The sequence below is a fragment of the Herpailurus yagouaroundi genome, unplaced genomic scaffold, assembly GCF_014898765.1.
Source record: "Herpailurus yagouaroundi ecotype Mexico unplaced genomic scaffold, PumYag 163, whole genome shotgun sequence".
NCBI classification, from domain to species: domain Eukaryota; kingdom Metazoa; phylum Chordata; class Mammalia; order Carnivora; family Felidae; genus Herpailurus; species Herpailurus yagouaroundi.
Window position 1 is genome coordinate 35,021,893 of NW_024412404.1, and position 17,334 is coordinate 35,039,226.

The window sequence follows — 17,334 nt, forward strand, 5'->3', positions numbered from 1 at the left end:
CTTACGAGTTGCTTGTGAGAAACGTACTTTGTGAGAAATGATTACATTTTGTGTGGACTGTATATTTCACACATGGAATTCCTCTATCTATAGATTGATAAAATGAGATAAAAATTTTTACCATTAAGATTAAAATTATTGATAAACATAACTTGCTGTAGCTTGATGGGTTTCTTTTGCTGAAATTATATTGTATGAAATGGAACAATCTGTTTTCATCATAATCTTGTACCAAATCTAGCAATCTTTAAAATGATAACTTGTATCTGTCAAGTGAGTTTATTTGGTTTTTTCAGGATTAAATATTTTTTTATTTTTTAGAGAAAATATCTTGGCAGAGTGTATTTAGAATATTTCTGATAATGATACAATATACTAACTAAAACTAGTCATTTAGGAAGTCTTTAAAAATTAATTATTTGAGAATTAACTTAGAGACTATTATTTGTACAGTTTGACATTTCATTTTTCTCTCTTAAGGGTGGTCCGTATCATGATGTCTTACATAGTATCTTAGGGGCATATACGTGTTACAGACCTGATGTTGGTTATGTAAGTATTTGTTTCAGTCTGGTTTTTGAATATAAACATTTTATCTTCGCAAAGTATCTTTTTTTTTTTTTAATTTTTTTTTTTCAACGTTTATTTATTTTTGGGACAGAGAGAGACAGAGCATGAACGGGGGAGGGGCAGAGAGAGAGGGAGACACAGAATCAGAAACAGGCCCCAGGCTCCGAGCCATCAGCGCAGAGCCCGACGCGGGGCTCGAACTCACGGACCGCGAGATCGTGACCTGGCTGAAGTCGGACGCTTAACCGACTGCGCCACCCAGGCGCCCCTTCGCAAAGTATCTTATATTGCACTAGCTCCCAAATGTCTGTATTCTCTATGTCTTATTTTTCTTTGGCCTACCAACTTACCTAGAGAGGAATCTTCCCAGGGGTTTATGAGACTGCCCACCAGATTTCTGGAAGAACTGCTGGGATTTCATTATTCAGTTTGTAAACTTTTATTTATTGCCACTTCTGTTGGTATGGTGCTTTATCCCCTTCTTCCAGTGCCTGTGCCTCTAGAGATAAACCTCTTCTATTATGCCAGGTTGAGGGAAGGATAGGCATCTGTCCATACAGGATAGAGGAAGGAGACTTGGGCCTTTGATAAACTGGTTGAATCCTAGTTTTAGCCTTACCTCCCAATTTCAGAGGGACCTGATAACTTCAGTTTCTGAGCCTTCCAGATGTATGGCTGAATTGGCTTGCTGCTTATTCCTCCTCTGCTTCCTCCTCTGCAGATATTTTAGTTTCAGCATTCATCATTTCAGCATTTAACTAATTTAACATTTAGTTAAAATTTCTAAAATGCTGTTGACATTTTATTTACTGTTTATATTATTTTCCATTCTCTTTGTCCTTCTAGGCTAATTTTTTTTTCTTTACCGTCATTTTAGTTGGATTTGGGAGGGAACAAAGAAAAATGTGAGTGTTCAATTTGCCGTGTTTAACTAGAAGTCATAAAACCTCATCTGCTCACCTCTGTCTTAAAATAGGAGAGTTTCAGAGAATAGGATTGTTGTCTGGTACAACTTAACTTACTCTGTTTTGTTACATGTTCATTTGTACGTTTGTTTATTCATTCACTCAACAAATATTTGTGTGGTCATTGCTATATGCCAGGCATTGTTCTAGGCACTTTAGATACCTCAGTGAACAAAATAAAGATTATTCCCCTTCTGACACTTAGGGTTTAGGAGGAGGAGACAAACAACAAACAAATAAATCATGTTATATTAAAAGGTAATAAGTGCTACAGGAAAAGTAAAAAGTATGGTGTATAAAGGGGGAAAGTGCTAGGTTTGAGAATGGGACAGGTTTTGTATTAAAGAAGATTGTCAAGTAGTCTTTATGGAGAAAGTAAATTTGGATGAGGAGTCTAAACTCTCTTGTTTAGGGTGCCTGGGTGACTCAGTTGGTTAAGCATCTGATTCTTGATCCTCAGCTCAGGTCTTGATCTCAGGGTGGTGAGTTCAAGCCCTGCACTGGGCTCCGTGCTGTACATGAAGCCTATTTAAAAGTGAAATGAAATGAAATAAAGACTCTCTTGCTCATGTTTTATGTCATAGAATTATAAAAACATTATGTAATGTTCACATCTTTTAAAGATTTTATTTTTAAGTAACCTCTACACACCCAGTGTGGGGCCTTGAACTCACAACCCTGAGATCAAGAGTCACATGTCTTCGAACCGAGCCAGCTAGGTGCCCTGGTTATAGCTTACTTCTGAGTAGAATAAAACTCTTGAGTCTTGATTATCACCTGTCTGTAGGTCCTCTGATATAAGCTTTGCATTTTGAAGCAAGGAAGTAGGGAGCTATTAATTTGTCTGGACTGTAACTACTGTGAACTTGGCTTGCACTATGGTGGGGCTCTAAGGTCAGTAGATCATAAAGGTGGAAGTGAGGAGACTACATTTTCCAATATCTCAGAAGGAGTCAGAAACTGTAGACCAGGACTCCGGTATTACTGTAAGAACTTTGCAAGGTGTGTATCTTCCCCGCATTTATTTTCATTATAGTTTTCTGTTTGTCTACAGTGATTGTCAGCAAAACAAAAACAAGAAAGATCTGTGTGCATGTGTGCAAAGGCAATAAAGAATAGGGAATATAAGTAGTTGACTTCCTCCCATGACCCAGCCAAGCTTAAGGGAAGGAAGAAAGATTTCAAGTAACAAAGTGGTTCAGTTACACAGGTATTTCAACTGGTAGTTTTACTTCTTTTTCTTTCTTGTTTTTTTTCTTTGCTTTTTTTTTTTTTTTTTTTTAAAGTAAGCTCTATGCCCAATGTGGGGCTTGAACTCACAACCCCAAGATCAAGAGTTGCATGCTGTTTCAACTGAGCCAGCCAGGCACCCCTAAAGTTTTACTTCTTAAGCTGCGTGGTCTATCCATAAGGGTTTTTTGTTTGTTAAATTTTTATTTTGACTAACTTCAAACAGAAAAGTTGCACTAGCTCCATCCCAGCGCCACTTCCAGGATCCAGTCAGAGTTGGATGTGGCATTTAGTTGTCCTGTTGCCTTAGTGTCCTTTCATCTGGAACAGTTTTTTAGCCTTTTCTGTCTATCATGACTGTAACACTTTTGAAGAGTCAAGCCTGATTTTATAATGACCCTTTTTTGATTCTTTTGCAGTAGTTTCCTGATCATTTCCTCATGGTTAGATTTAGGTTATACATTTTTCATAGAAATACTATGTAAATGGTGTGCTTATTTTACTGCATCACATCACAAGTTGATAAATCATACAGAATATTCAAAAATTGGACTTTGAAGATACTGTAGAAATAACTTTATTTTTATTTCCTTTTCATATATACGAAATAGTGATATATGATAAATCTGAGCTTTAAATAGCTCTGTGATACACATCAAATAAAAATTCTAATAAAGTGTTGTCAATGTTTAAGTGGCATTTTTCTTTTTTGGTGTGATGTAAAATAATGTTTTTTAAACAGCATCTTAGATTCAATTAAATATATTTTTAATTCCTTCTATTGGCTACTCTTCTATTACAGATGGTTAACAATTTTAATATAAAAATATATTTTTATGTTAGAAATATAATCGTGGGGCGCCTGGGTGGCTCAGTTGGTTGAGCGTCCAACTCTTGGGTTTGGCTCAGGTCATGATCTCAAGGTTTCATGAGTTCAAGCCCCACATGACCCCCTGCTTGGGATTCTCTCTCTCTCTGTTCCTCCCCAACTCACGCTGTCTCTCTCTCTCTCAAAATAAATAAACTTAAAAAAATTTTTTTAGGTGCGCCTGGGTGGCTCAGTCGGTTAAGCAGCCGACTTCGGCTCAGGTCATGATCTTGCAGTCCGTGAGTTCGAGCCCCCCATCAGGCTCTGTGCTGACAGCTCAGAGCCTGGAGCCTGTTTCAGATTCTGTGTCTCCCTCTCTCTGACCCTCCCCCCATTCATGCTCTGTCTCTCTCTGTCTCAAAAATAAATAAACGTAAAAAAAAATTTTTTTTTTAATTTTTTTTTAAAGAATATAATTGTAAACAAACAGACATGGTCTTGTCTCTGTACTGTAGTAGTTTCCTATTATTGCCATAACAAATTGCCACAAACTTAGTGGCTTTAAACAATATAGATTTATTATCTGGAAGCTCTGGAGACTAGAAATCTGAAAGTCAAGGTATTGGCAGGGCTGTTATCTTTCTGGAGGCTCTAGGGAAGAACTCACTTCCTTGCCTACTCTGGCTTCTGGAAACTGCCCGCATTCCTTGGCTCTTGACCCTGCACCTCCATCTTCAAAGCTAGTAGTATCGTATCCTCAAGTTTCTCTCTCTCTGATTCTCCTACTTCCCTTTTTTATTTATAAGGATCCTCATGATGATTACATTGGGCACACCCACCAATACACTTACATTGTGATCTCACCATCACAAAATCCTTAATTTAATCACATCTGCAAAGTCCCTTTTGCCATGTAAGAAATCATTTTCATAGGTTCCAGCAATTAGGATATAGATCCCGTCTTAGGCACGTTATTCTGCCTACCACAGGCTCTGTCCTCATGGAATTAATACTCTAGAAAATCAAATAGGGAATTTCTGTAGATTTTGCCGAAAGTAATCAGAAGAAGCCAGGGAAGTAGGAGGAGAACAAAAAAATACTGGATCACAGAACCAAACGGAATTCTAGGAGCATAGAAAAGTGCCCATTGGGGTTTATAAGTACTGGTTATCCTGGCAAGAAGTTTCAAGATGGTATAGTAATGGAGTGGGAATCCAGACTGAGGTGTGCTAAAAACTTCAAAGAGAGCTGAGAAAGTAGAAATAGTGATTGTAGGCAAACCTTTCAAAACATTTGGTTGGGAAAAAGAGACCATGGTTTCATTGCAAATATCCTTAGTGGTCTTTTTATGTAAGTCTCTTATGCAAGTCTTTACCAGAAGTAAAGTGGATGATGAATTTTTTTTGTTTAGTAAAAGAATGAGGTTTGTTTTTGTTTTTGTTTTAAATATTTATTTTTGAAGGAGAGAGAGAGAGAGAGAGAGCAGAGGAGGGGCAGAGAGAGAAGGAGACATGGAATCTGAAGCAGGCCCCAGGCTCTGAGCTGTCAGCACAGAGCCCAATGTGGGGCTCGAACCCATGAATCGTGAGATCATGACCTGAGCCAAAGTCAGATGCTTAACCAGCTGAGCCACCCATGTGCCCCAAAGAATGAGTATTTTTATAGCAGCAGTTCCATATCACTTATTTGCTAAAAAATTCATAATAGTTCTCCATAACTCACAAGCAAGCATCTATATAGATGAGCTTTTTACTCAATGCCTTTCACTGTTTGTAAATACATCATACTTAAGTTCTCTCATTATAATATCTGATGGAAAAAAGTCTCTTCAACAAATGGTGTTGGGAAAATTGGACAGCAACATGCAGAAGAATGAAACTGGACCACTTTCTTATACCATACACAAATAAATTAAAAATGGATGAAAGATCTAAATGTAAGACAGGAAACCATCAAAATCACAGAGGAGAACACGGGCAGCAACCTCTTTGACCTCAGCCAGAGCATCTCCTTACTAGACATATCTCCAGAGGCAAGGGAAATAAAAGTAAACATATGAACTATTGGGACTTCAACATTAAAAGCTTCTGCACAGCTCAGGAAACAAGCAACAAAACTAAAGTGCAACTTATGGAATGGGAGAAGATATTTACAAATGATATATCTGATAAAAGGTTAGATTCCAAAATCTATAAAGAGCTTAACAACTCAACACCCAAAAAACAAATAACCAGTTAAGAAATGGGCAGAAGACATGAACAGACACTTTTCCAAAGAAGACATCCAGATAGCCAACAGACACATGAAAAGATGCTCAACATCACTCATCATCAGGGAAATACACATCAAAACCATGAGATACCACCTCACACGTGTCAGAATGGCTAAAATTAACAACACAAGAAACAACAGGTGTTGGCAGGAATGTGGAGAAAGGGGAACCCTTTTGTACTGTTGGTGGGAATGCAAACTGGAGAACAGTATGGAGATCACTAAAGAAAACTAAAAATAGAACTACCCTACATTCTAGCAATTGCACTATTAGGTATTTACCCAAAGGATATAAAAATACAGATTTGAAGAGGTACATGCACTCTAATGTTTATAGCAACATTATCAACAATAGCTGAACTATGGAGAGAACCCAAATGTCCATTGACTGATGAACAGGTAAGGAAGGTGGTATGTGTGTACCACACCACGCTATATACCACCTTCTTTATATATGTGTATACACACACACACATACATACATACATACATACATACATACATACATATATACACAATGGAATATTACTCAGCCATCAAAAATAATGAAATCTTGCCATTTGCAATGACGTAATGGAGCTAGAATGTATTATGCTAGTAAAATAAGTCCAAGAAAGACAAATACCATATGGTTTCACTTAATGTGGAATTTAAGAAACAAAACAGATGAACATATGGGAAGGTGAGGGAAAAGAGGAGAGAGGAAAACAAACCACAAGAGACTCTTAAAGATGGAGAACAAACTATAAGTTGATGGATGGAGGTGGGTGGGAGATAGGCTAGATAGGTGATGGGTATTAAGGAGGGCACTGGTTCTGATGAGCACTGGGTGTTGTATTAAATGATTAACCACTGAATTCTCCGGAAACCATTATTGCACTGTATGTTAACTAAAATTTAAATATAAAGTTAAGGAAAAAAGTTCTCTCATTATAATAAATCTTGTGCTTCAGCTGGGCTGGTCCTACACCTCTTTACTCCTATTTCTTTTCTGCCACTGGAATGGTTTTTTCGTATTTCTTCATCCTACTTTCCAGGAACCCAGCCTCACTGTCCAACCTCCCACAACCTCTTCTGTCTTAGAATTTCAGTAGCAGTTCTCATACATTTCTTTTATTCTTCGTTCCTGATTTTCTACCTCAGACAGATGTGCTATAACAATGAAAGCAATCACCTGATTTTCACTATACTCTACTTCGAAAGACTTCAGACTTAGAGAAAATGAAAGTGAGACAATACATGGAGATAGACTTTTGTAACAAGTAAAAGCCAATACTTATTCTTTTTTTCCAAGAAATTTTCCTAATTCTTTTTATTTTATTTTTGTTGTTTTGAGAGAGAGGGTGGAAGTGAAAGAGGGACATGGCAGAGGGAGACAATCCCATGAGGGAGAGAGAGACACACACATACACACAAGTAGGGCTCACCTAAAGTGGGGCTTGTGTTCACCCAAAGTGAGGCTTGTGCATACCTGAAGCAGAGCTGGAACTCACCCTATGTGGGACTCAAGTTCATGAACCTTGAGATTGAGCCCTCAGCTGAAGTCAGATGCTTAACCGACTGAGCTACCCAGGCATCCCATTCCCTAATTCTTTTTAAGCCATAACACATGAACAAGAAATGTAAAATTAGGGAGATTTCATAATTACTAGCAGGTGCTCTGTATTTACTTTCATTGGCAAATAATCCTCGTGGTCTAGTGGTTAGGATCCGGCGCTCTCATTGGCAAATAAAAAGAAATCTTGATTAATTCTACTTTAATCATTTTATAATTTTTTAAGAATACTGTAAGATAAAGTACATAGAATTATTATTGTAAGCATATTTTGATTAATTTCTTTTCTCTTTGAAGGTCCAAGGGATGTCCTTCATAGCAGCAGTTCTTATTCTCAATTTGGAAGAGGCAGATGCCTTCATTGCGTTTGCAAATCTCCTCAATAAGCCATGCCAGTTGGCCTTTTTTCGTGTGGATCACAGCATGGTATGAACATTTGGAATGAATCGTATTTTCCTTTAATTGTTGGTTTCTATAGTCTGAATGCTCTTTTGGAGGGAAAAACAGTAATTGGAAGACTAAAATAAGTTTTTCATTGAATTACGGTTTTGCAAATGCTTGATGAAAAGACTCAGAAAGAGGTGCTAAGCAAGACTTTTTGTTAATTTATTAGGGATTTAATTTCTTTACTTCTAGAGTATACTCTAGTATACTCTTTAATAACTTTATTGATATTTCTATCTTTAGATGTTGAAATATTTTGCAACGTTTGAAGTATTTTTTGAAGAAAATCTCTCCAAACTATTTCTTCATTTTAAATCTTACAGTCTTACACCAGACATATACTTGATAGACTGGTAAGTCATAACATACATAAAATATAATTAAAAATAAAAAACCAAGTAGGGGCACCTGGGTGGCCCAGTCAGTTAAATGTCCGACTTCGGCTCAGGTCATGATCTCATAGTTTGTGGGTTTAAGCCTCACATCAGGCTTTGTGCTGACAGCTCAGAGCCTGGAGCCTGCTTCAGATTCTATGTCTCCCTCTTTCTCTCTGCCCCTCCCTTGCTTATGCGCGCGCTCTCTCAAAAATAAAATACTTAAAAAAAAAACTTTTTGTGTAATTCAGGAACTAAAGTAAATCTCATGTACAGGATTATACATCTGAAAACTTCTTCCCTTACAAATAGAGAAATTCACATTTTTGTGGGGAAGCATTTGATTAAGAACATGGACTCTGAGGGGCGCCTGGGTGGCGCAGTCGGTTAAGCGTCCGACTTCAGCCAGGTCACGATCTCACGGTCCGTGAGTTCGAGCCCCGCGTCGGGCTCTGGGCTGATGGCTCAGAGCCTGGAGCCTGTTTCCGATTCTGTGTCTCCCTCTCTCTCTGCCCCTCCCCCATTCATGCTCTGTCTCTCTCTGTCCCAAAAATAAATAAACGTTGAAAAAAAGAACATGGACTCTGGGCTGAAATGAGAATCCCTCAGTTTGTATTTTAGTCTCTTATATAGAAAATGAGAATAATAATATCTATATCTTAAGTTGGTATGAGGGTGTTTTACATGGATTATCTCATTCAATGCCTAGTACATACTACATATACTCTCAGAAAGAGAGCCATTTCTTTATTCTTCACACACAAGAGCTTGTGATAGTTACAATAGTGGGTTTTTTTTTTTTTGAAGGCTTGGTTTTTTTCAAGGCTTTATCCAGCTTTTTGACAGAAGAGTGTAGCCTTATTCAGGTGCTAATGCCTTTTTTTCAACTTTCCAATTTCAACACTTCCTTGCCAAAGACTCTGGTGAGCCCGTTGATTACAGAACGGAGGGGTGGTGAATTTTGCCAAAGGGATGGTGCAGTTATCTTAAGATAGGTTGTTAAGAGTATGTATGAAACATTCAACCCTTAAATTCTAATCACCAAATTCAGTGGATTTCATGTAAGTGATCCTAAGTTTTAATATAGAAAAATAAATAATTAATGGCTTTGATCAAATATGCTGTCTTACCAGTTTTTTGGGGCTTCTTTTATTTAAGATTTTTTTAAAGCTTATTTTTCAGTGTGTTCTCATCCATTCCCACTAGGAACATTAGAGTTCCTCTGGGAAGGACCCAAGATAATGGGGGAGAAGAAAGGTTTTATATCATGAGACCCAGAGGACCAAGATCAAATACTCAGAGGGGGAAGGGGGGAAAATACTCAATTTTCAGGCCTGAGGAGTGTCAACAGGAGACAAACCAGGATCACAATTAATAATAGGGAGCAGGATGGAACCAATAATGAGTGAGTACTGTGTACTAGAAACTTCCTAGACAGTGGTAGTGCCATTCTCTCTCTCATTTTGAGCAATGAATTACTATTCTCTGTACTACCAAGGGCATGCTTTTTGTTGTGCAATTAAATATGTGTTTATAATGTAAGAAATAGACATGGTTTTTGTTTCACTGCCTCTGTTGAACTTACTACATACAAATCCCACAATCGATTATGCAAGAGAAAAGAGGAATAAATAAGTGGCAGTGCTAAATAGGGTGGGAGCCTTTAGTTCTCTTCCTCAGGTTTCATCAGCACTACCTCAAATAAACACAATCTTTGTAAAAAAAAAAAAAAATGTGTATTTTGTGGGTGCCTGGCTGGCTCAGTATGTAGAGCATGCGACTCTTGATCTTGGGGTTGTAAGTTTGAGCCCCATGTTGGTTGTAGAGATTAGTTAAAAATAAAATCCTAAAAAAAAAAAAAAAAAAAAAAATGTGCTTTGCCAAGGCAGCTTTAAGAAAAGTTCTCTAGCACCTACTCTCCTATTTCCCCAACCAGAATGCCGCCCCGAAGCACCACTGGATAAAGAATTACATGATCAGACATTGTCAGAAAGGATGGGAAAAACCGTTTTGGTGATTCTGTTGGGAGCGTATACATGCTCCAAAAGAAGTAGTAAGTAAAGTTTGGTAAAGGGAAAAACAAAAACCCAGTAGATAGATGTCTGTGGTAGGAGAAGAGAGACAAGTCAGACATTATGATTTTTAGGTTAATAGATACTTGGGTTCCTCATACAATGATAAGTAACTTTTTTCAGCATTTCTTATGTGCCAGGCACTGTTCTAAATACTTTACATTTATTCCTTTAATTTTCAAAACAATCCTGAGAGGTAGGTAATATCATTCTTTGTTTACTAATGAGGAAACTGAGGCACAGCAAGGGTGGATATCTTGCTCAAGGTAACACTACTAATGTCAAACTCAGATATTATGGTTTCAAAGACCATATCCTTAACTACTAGGTGATTTTGTCACTCTAATATGTGTTAAGCCATATCTCTATGGAAGGTTGTAAATTCACATAACTTCGTTATTTGTTACTTTCCCACTGCTCAAGTTTTTGAAAGAAGGAGTTATATCTTATTTGCCTTTTTATCCCTAATTAAGCACTGTTGTTTTTATATAGAGATGTTTAATGAGTGAATGGATAAATGAATGAAAAATTTCAATGACTATTTCCCCCCTAATTTTAGGATCTTCACACTGTATAGCAAATCACTCCCACTTGATCTGGCCTGTAGAGTCTGGGATGTATTTTGCAGAGATGGGGAGGAATTTTTATTTAGGACTGGATTAGGAATCCTCCGATTATATGAAGATATTCTTCTACAAATGGACTTTATTCATATAGCACAGTTCCTAACTAAATTGCCAGAAGATATCACATCAGAAAAGCTGTTCAACTGTATTGCAGCCATTCAGATGCAGAATAGCACCAAAAAATGGACTCAGGTAGAGTGACCTCTTCCTACTTCTTCTAGTAGATATGTTAAAACAATCAGTTGACTTCTTGTAAAAAAAAGTTACTTATTTCTCAAATGTTAGTACTTAATTAAAAATCAATTAAAAACTGATTTTTGACTTTGAAAGAGCAAGAGTTTAAAACATATTACTCCTCTTTCACCTATCCAAACCTATATTATTTTTATGTAAGTCCGGTAATGTTGTGTATTTAGTGAACTACAATCTACAATGGTCCCATTTGCCAGAGCAATTCTGTAATTACTTTGGTATCTCAAGTAGACAACAACTGTATTAAACACCTACTGTGTGCTAAGAGTTTGCAATAGAAAGTATATAATGTATGATTTGTAGCTTTTTAGATGCTTTTAGTCTTGTTAGGGAAGCAAACATTGGCAGTCTAAGTTAAGTGACATATAAGATAGCATTATCACTTGCTCCTTGAATGATAGACGGTAGGCATCATAAGCTCACAGTTTTATTACTTATGAAAATGAAATCTAAGAATACTGGTCCAAAAAAAAAAAAAAAGGGAATATCGGTCAAGAAAATGTTCTGTTACCAAATAGTAATTTCATAATATTTGGCAAGTGATAAAAAACTGGAATGTATATACCATAAAATTGGGTTGAAACAAACAAGAGGATTTGAGAATGGCAGTCTTCCAGTGGACAGAGTTAAATATACTAAAGCCTTTTCGCATTAATAAGCTATAGTTATTTAAATATCTTAATCTGTGTGGTAGCTAATTTTGAGGATTAATCTTTCCTTTATATAATTTTCAGGTCTTTGCCTCTGTAATGAAGGATATTAAAGAAGGAGACAAGAATAATAGTCCTGCTTTGAAAAGCTAATCTTCAAAATTAAGACTAAATGTAATGTAAAAGATGTTTTTTTGATAAAAGTTTTTTGTTTCCTATGTAAAAAACATGGAAGAAAATGTTGGAGAAATCTAAACGAATCAAGACATGGGAAAGTGCTGATTTTGAATTCCATGACTGAAGTTAATGAAATGAGTAACTGATTGACAGTATTAATAAAAAAGTATTTTGTAGAGAGCCCTTTTACAAAGGAAAAAGTTTAAATGGCTAGTTCATACTCCATAATTTGGAGTGAACGGTTTAATGCAATAAACTTTTTTAACAGCTTTGGAGATTATTCATATTTTTACATCTTTTCTTTCTTAACAGTTACATTAAAAGCACTTTGGAGGTCAGAGCAGATTGTTAAATACTACTTTAACTTCCAAAATACTATTTGAAATAAACACCTTAGTACAAACATTGTCTCCAGTTCTGACCTTTTGAAGATATTAGAGACCAAGAGTAAGCAACTTTGATTGTAAATTATTTAAGTCATTGAAGTCATTACCTTCACTCACAGGTTGGGGGAAGTTTGGGTTTTCTGGGAACTGGAAATACTGGTGGGAGCTTGTTTCACATTCAATTAGATGTTTTCCACAGTATCATGTCTGTCTGTTTCTGAAGGGAAATTGTTTCTTAGGGAATTCCTGTCACTCAGAGAATTTTAGCCTTTCTGTTTCTAGTGTAAGAAATTGTTCTATTACTAGAATTATTAAATTCATCTAGTAATTTAAGAAAGCTAACTGGTAGAAGGAAAGTTCTTTGCACTTTAGTGGACTGAAGACTTGATTTTGGAAGTAAGTCCATAAATATCAATGAGATTTTTCACTGGTAAGAGTAAAACATATGAATTCTGAGAGTTCTTAAATAGCATGCTACTTGGCAAGATGTTAAACTTCTTAGTTGAAATTCCTTCACTGTCTGTAGAAACAAAATTTAATTCCGTTTTAAATTTGAAATCTTAATATGTAGCCAAGTCTATGACTTGTAAAACACTGTGCATAATTTTCTAATCAATGGAAATAAGAGTAAAAGAAAAAGATAAAATTAACTTTTTTCTAACAAGTCTAACTTTGATGGTATAGTGGATAAAGAAATTATTAATTATTGGTAAATTCATATGAAATTTATTATATTATGTTTAATCCTTGAACCTAAATCACTTGAGTATTATAAGTGATAATCTGTACAACATGCTCTTTTGTTAATAATTAGATGTACAGTGTGCTTTTATGTTGCAGTTTGGTTTAAAACAAATCTTAAGCATACTATTTCTGGTAGCAGTATGTAGTCTTCAAACTAACAAGCCTGAGAACCTTGTTAGTTCAGTGACTGCCTCTTTAGGAGTATGGGACCAGATGGTGTCCATATATTTTTACCCCATGGGTCATTCTAGCCTAGGGACCACTAGTGGAACCCTCAGAAGTTAACTCCTATCTTTGGAGCTTACTTAGTGGAAACTAGTAGTGTAATAATATTGAGGGAGTATCCAGGGTCTTAATAGGTTTTAGAATGACATTTTAACTCTGGTAACTACTTCCTTGGTATTGGTGGTCCTGGTAACAGGGAATGTAACCGCTGGCAGTAATCTCATTGAAGTTATACTACCTGCCTAAATTTAATCTTACTTTTGTGTATTTGTTTCCTGAGTTGACCTAAATTACTGTATTACTTTTTCTCATTTTTATTATTGTACAGTTTCTTTACCTTTCAAATATAAATGTGTATATAAAATGTAAATACAAGGAATTCACTAAAAACCACTATTAATAATTACTGTGTAAATAAAACTTGTAAGCAGAGTAATTACTTGAAATGAGTGTTCATTACTTTGGGGATAACTGGTTTATTTTACCACATTTGGAGGAAAAGAATAACTTTTTTTTTTTTTTTTTTTGCCAAATTTCTTCTTCAGGGGATATTTTTAGTCCTTCAGCCTCTTGAGACTGACCATACTGGCAGTTCAAATATTGTACTGTTTCTTCCTTTGAACCTACTCTACAGGCAATATAAGGTTGTTTTACATGGTCAGTGTATGATAGGTTGTTTGGTTTTCAGTTAAAAAATAAGTTTTCCTAAAAATCTCCAAGATTATGTAAAATTTAATATGTATAATGTTTCGTTTGTCTACTTAATATATATATTATATGTATATTACATATATATAATATATATATATTATTTCTCATTTTATGTCCTTTCAGCCAGGTATACATTGTATTATTTAAGTGGTACTTAGAAGATCCCAGTAAGTAGCATAATTTTCTTTTTTTTTTTTAATTTTTTAATGTTTATTTTTGAGAGAGAGAGAGTGCAAGCAGGGGAGGGGTAGAGAGAGAGGGAGACACAGAATCCAAAGCAGGCTCCAGGCTCCAAGCTGTAAGCACAGCTGTGCTTACAGCTTGGAGCCCAATGCAGGGCTTGAATGAACTCATGAACCGTGAGATCGTGACCTGAGCTGAAGTCGGATGCTTAACCAACTGAGCCAACTAGGTGCCCCAGGTAGCATAGTTTTCTGAAAGCCACGGTTTTTGCTGATTTCTTTTGCATTGATGCTCTTCATATAATGTTATTGGTTTGGGTATATTTGTTTGACTTTACAAAAGTTAGGTAGCATTTGCAAAAGGGCATTGGGATTGTGAAGCCTCCGACTTTAGGATAACAGCTTTCATTGTAGCTTGGGAATTGATGCTATTTTTATCTAGAGCAGTCAACATTTTAAGAGTCTATACTGTTAGTGTAATTCTAAATTATATAATCATGGAATAATTTATATTCATAATGCCATACATTTTATTTTTCTTTTTCTTATTTTTGATTGATAAAATTCTTTTGTATTCCATGAGCATATTCAGACAGCAGAGATGGGTATGAAAGAGGTGAAAAAACATGTAAAATAGCCATGTTTAATTTTCTACAACTAGTTGGCATATACAGTGTCAGAAAACAAAGTCTTACCTCTGGGGGAAAAAGTGATTTTTGTATTGAATTCATGTTATTTTGATGTTATATGTGATGCTGACGTGAACACTCATGTTATTTTGATGTTAGCAAAGCAGTGTCCAAAATAGGAATTCCCAAAATTAGTAAGACTTCATTAATTAACTTCACTGCCTCACCCATGTAAAAACAAAAATTAAAACAGAAGATTTCAGGGAAACTAGTGACTTCAGAGAGAAGAAATCCTGGCCCGTTGAAAATATTTTTTGTTTACTAACAGTGTAATTGCAATAGAAGTGAAATACTTGGTACTTTCAATGAGAGTGGGAACATTTGCTAAGCCCTGCTAAGCATTGCCTCTTAATATTTTGATAGACTAAATAAAGTTGCAAGGCTTGGGAAGTTAGCAAAATTGCATTTCTTTCCAAACATTCTACCATTTAATGTGGTTTTATTATTTGCATATCATCCTGTGGGTTGAGCTTGTTTTCTAATAAATGCCAGAAGATTTGACTTTTAAAAAAATTGCAAAGTGTTTTCATTTGTTGAACATTTAAGTAAACAGTACTTTATGGTTTTATTTAAGGTAACTTGACTTTTGTACTATTGCAATATATTTGGAGAGTCACTTTTGTAATAAAAATGTAAATGATATACAGATTTGAAAAAGTATATAAAATTGACAGCGGTGCATGTATGTTCTCATTTTTTTCATCTTCAGGCAAAGTATCATACATAATGATACTATAAAACCAGAAAGTGAAGCTTCAGTTTTTCCTGATCTAGGCACTATTGATAATGTTGTAAGTAAATGATGTATTTTGATTATTACATAAATTGCAAAGCCTTTTAATTTTAGCATGTATATATATTTTTTTTAATTTTTTTAATGTTTATTTTTGAGAGAGACAGAGCGTGAGTGGGGGAGCGGCAGAGAGACAGAGGCATCGAATCCCAAGCAGGCTCCAGGCTCTGTCAGCACAGAGCCTGACATGGGGCTCAAACCCACGAGCCGTGAGATCATGGCCTGAGCCGAAGTTGGACACTTAGCTGACTGAGCCACCCAGGTGCCCCTAGCACCTTAAGAAATTTTGAAAGGAAAGTATTTACTTGATTAAAACCTTGTAGATTGTACGTAAGATTCCTGAGAAGATAAGTTGAAAAGTGTTTGAATGATAGAGTTCTATTCTTAATGTATACCAAGTGATTTTTAAATAAATTATAGTGCACTAAGGAAATATCCCATTACTTGTAGTATTTCTTCTGATTTGATTTTGAAGGCCACTTATGTGAGCCCTTGAAAAGTAAACAGTTCTCGGGCACCTGGGTGGCTCAGTCGGTTGAGCGTCCGACTTCGGCTCAGGTCATGATCTTGGGGTCTGTGAGTTCGAGCCCTGCATCAGGCTCTGTGCTGATGGCTCAGAGCCTGGAGCTTGTTTCAGATTCTGTGTCTCCCTCTCTCTGCCCCTTCCCCTCTCATGCTCTGTCTCTCTCTCTCTCTCTCTCTCTCTCTCTGTCAAAAATAAATAAACATAAAAAAGTAAACAGTTCTCATAAAACTTGTTAGACTACATGTTTTACACTCCTTTAAAAATGCAAATCAGGGGCAACTGGCTGGCTCAGTAGAGTGTGTGACACTTGAGGTTGTGGGCTGAAGCCCCACATTAGGTGTAGAGATTATTTAAAAAAAAATTGTTTTTTAATGCATATCAAGGGTACCTGGGGTGGCTCAGTCGGTTAAGTGTCTGACTCTTGATTTCTACTCAGGTCATGATCTCCCCATCTGTGAGTTCGAGCCCCGAGTTGGGCTCTACACCGAGCGTGCAGACTGCTTGGGATTCTGTCTCTCCCCACCCCTTCCCCACTCGTGCACACACTCTCGCACAGGCTCTCTCACATGCTCCTGCTCTTTCTCTCAAAAGAGGTAAAATAACTGAAAAAAAAAAAAATGCAAATCAAATCCTATCATTTCTTACTCATGACCCTCTAGTGACATTCCTCATAATTAAAATCCAAACTTTTTTACTCTGCTCTACAAAGTCCTATCTGTTGTGGTCTCTGCCTGTCTCTGCAATTTCAACTACCACTCAACCTCATTAATTCTACTGCAGACCTAATGGTTTCTTGCCATTTCTCAATTTGCCAACCTCCTATCTACCTAAGGGCTTTCATTCTTGCTGTTCCCTCTGAAATGCTTTTTACCTAGGTCTTTGTATGGCTTATGTTCTCTTTTCATTCAGGTTCCTGCTTAATATCACCTCCTCAGAGTTGTACCTTTGTGTAAATATCCATCCTCTGTCAGTCTCATGACCTTCTTCAGCTTCGTATTTCTTTATCCTATCACTTACCACTACCTGTCTTTTTTGTTTTGTTTTGTTTTGTTTTGTTTTGTTTTGTTTTGTTTTGTTTTGTTTT

At 36.2% G+C, this 17,334-nt stretch overlaps 1 protein-coding gene across 7 annotated transcripts in view; it reads left to right on the forward strand.

Moving 5' to 3' along the window:
- Positions 1-17,334, forward strand: part of TBC1D12 (TBC1 domain family member 12) — a 117,698-nt gene that overhangs the window by 88,871 nt on the left and 11,493 nt on the right. For 5 of the 7 annotated variants that reach the window (XM_040485911.1, XM_040485913.1, XM_040485916.1 and 2 more), the window contains 5 exons: positions 481-552; positions 7,697-7,825; positions 8,087-8,196; positions 10,849-11,107; positions 11,902-13,785. In XM_040485911.1, coding sequence (XP_040341845.1) covers positions 481-552; positions 7,697-7,825; positions 8,087-8,196; positions 10,849-11,107; positions 11,902-11,970 — 639 coding nt within the window. In that variant the 3' untranslated portion in view covers positions 11,971-13,785. Of the gene's footprint in view, positions 1-480; positions 553-7,696; positions 7,826-8,086; positions 8,197-10,153; positions 10,271-10,848; positions 11,108-11,901; positions 13,786-15,640; positions 15,723-17,334 lie in introns of those variants that run through there. The other 2 variants (XR_005793576.1, XM_040485912.1) reach the window with 2 other exon arrangements.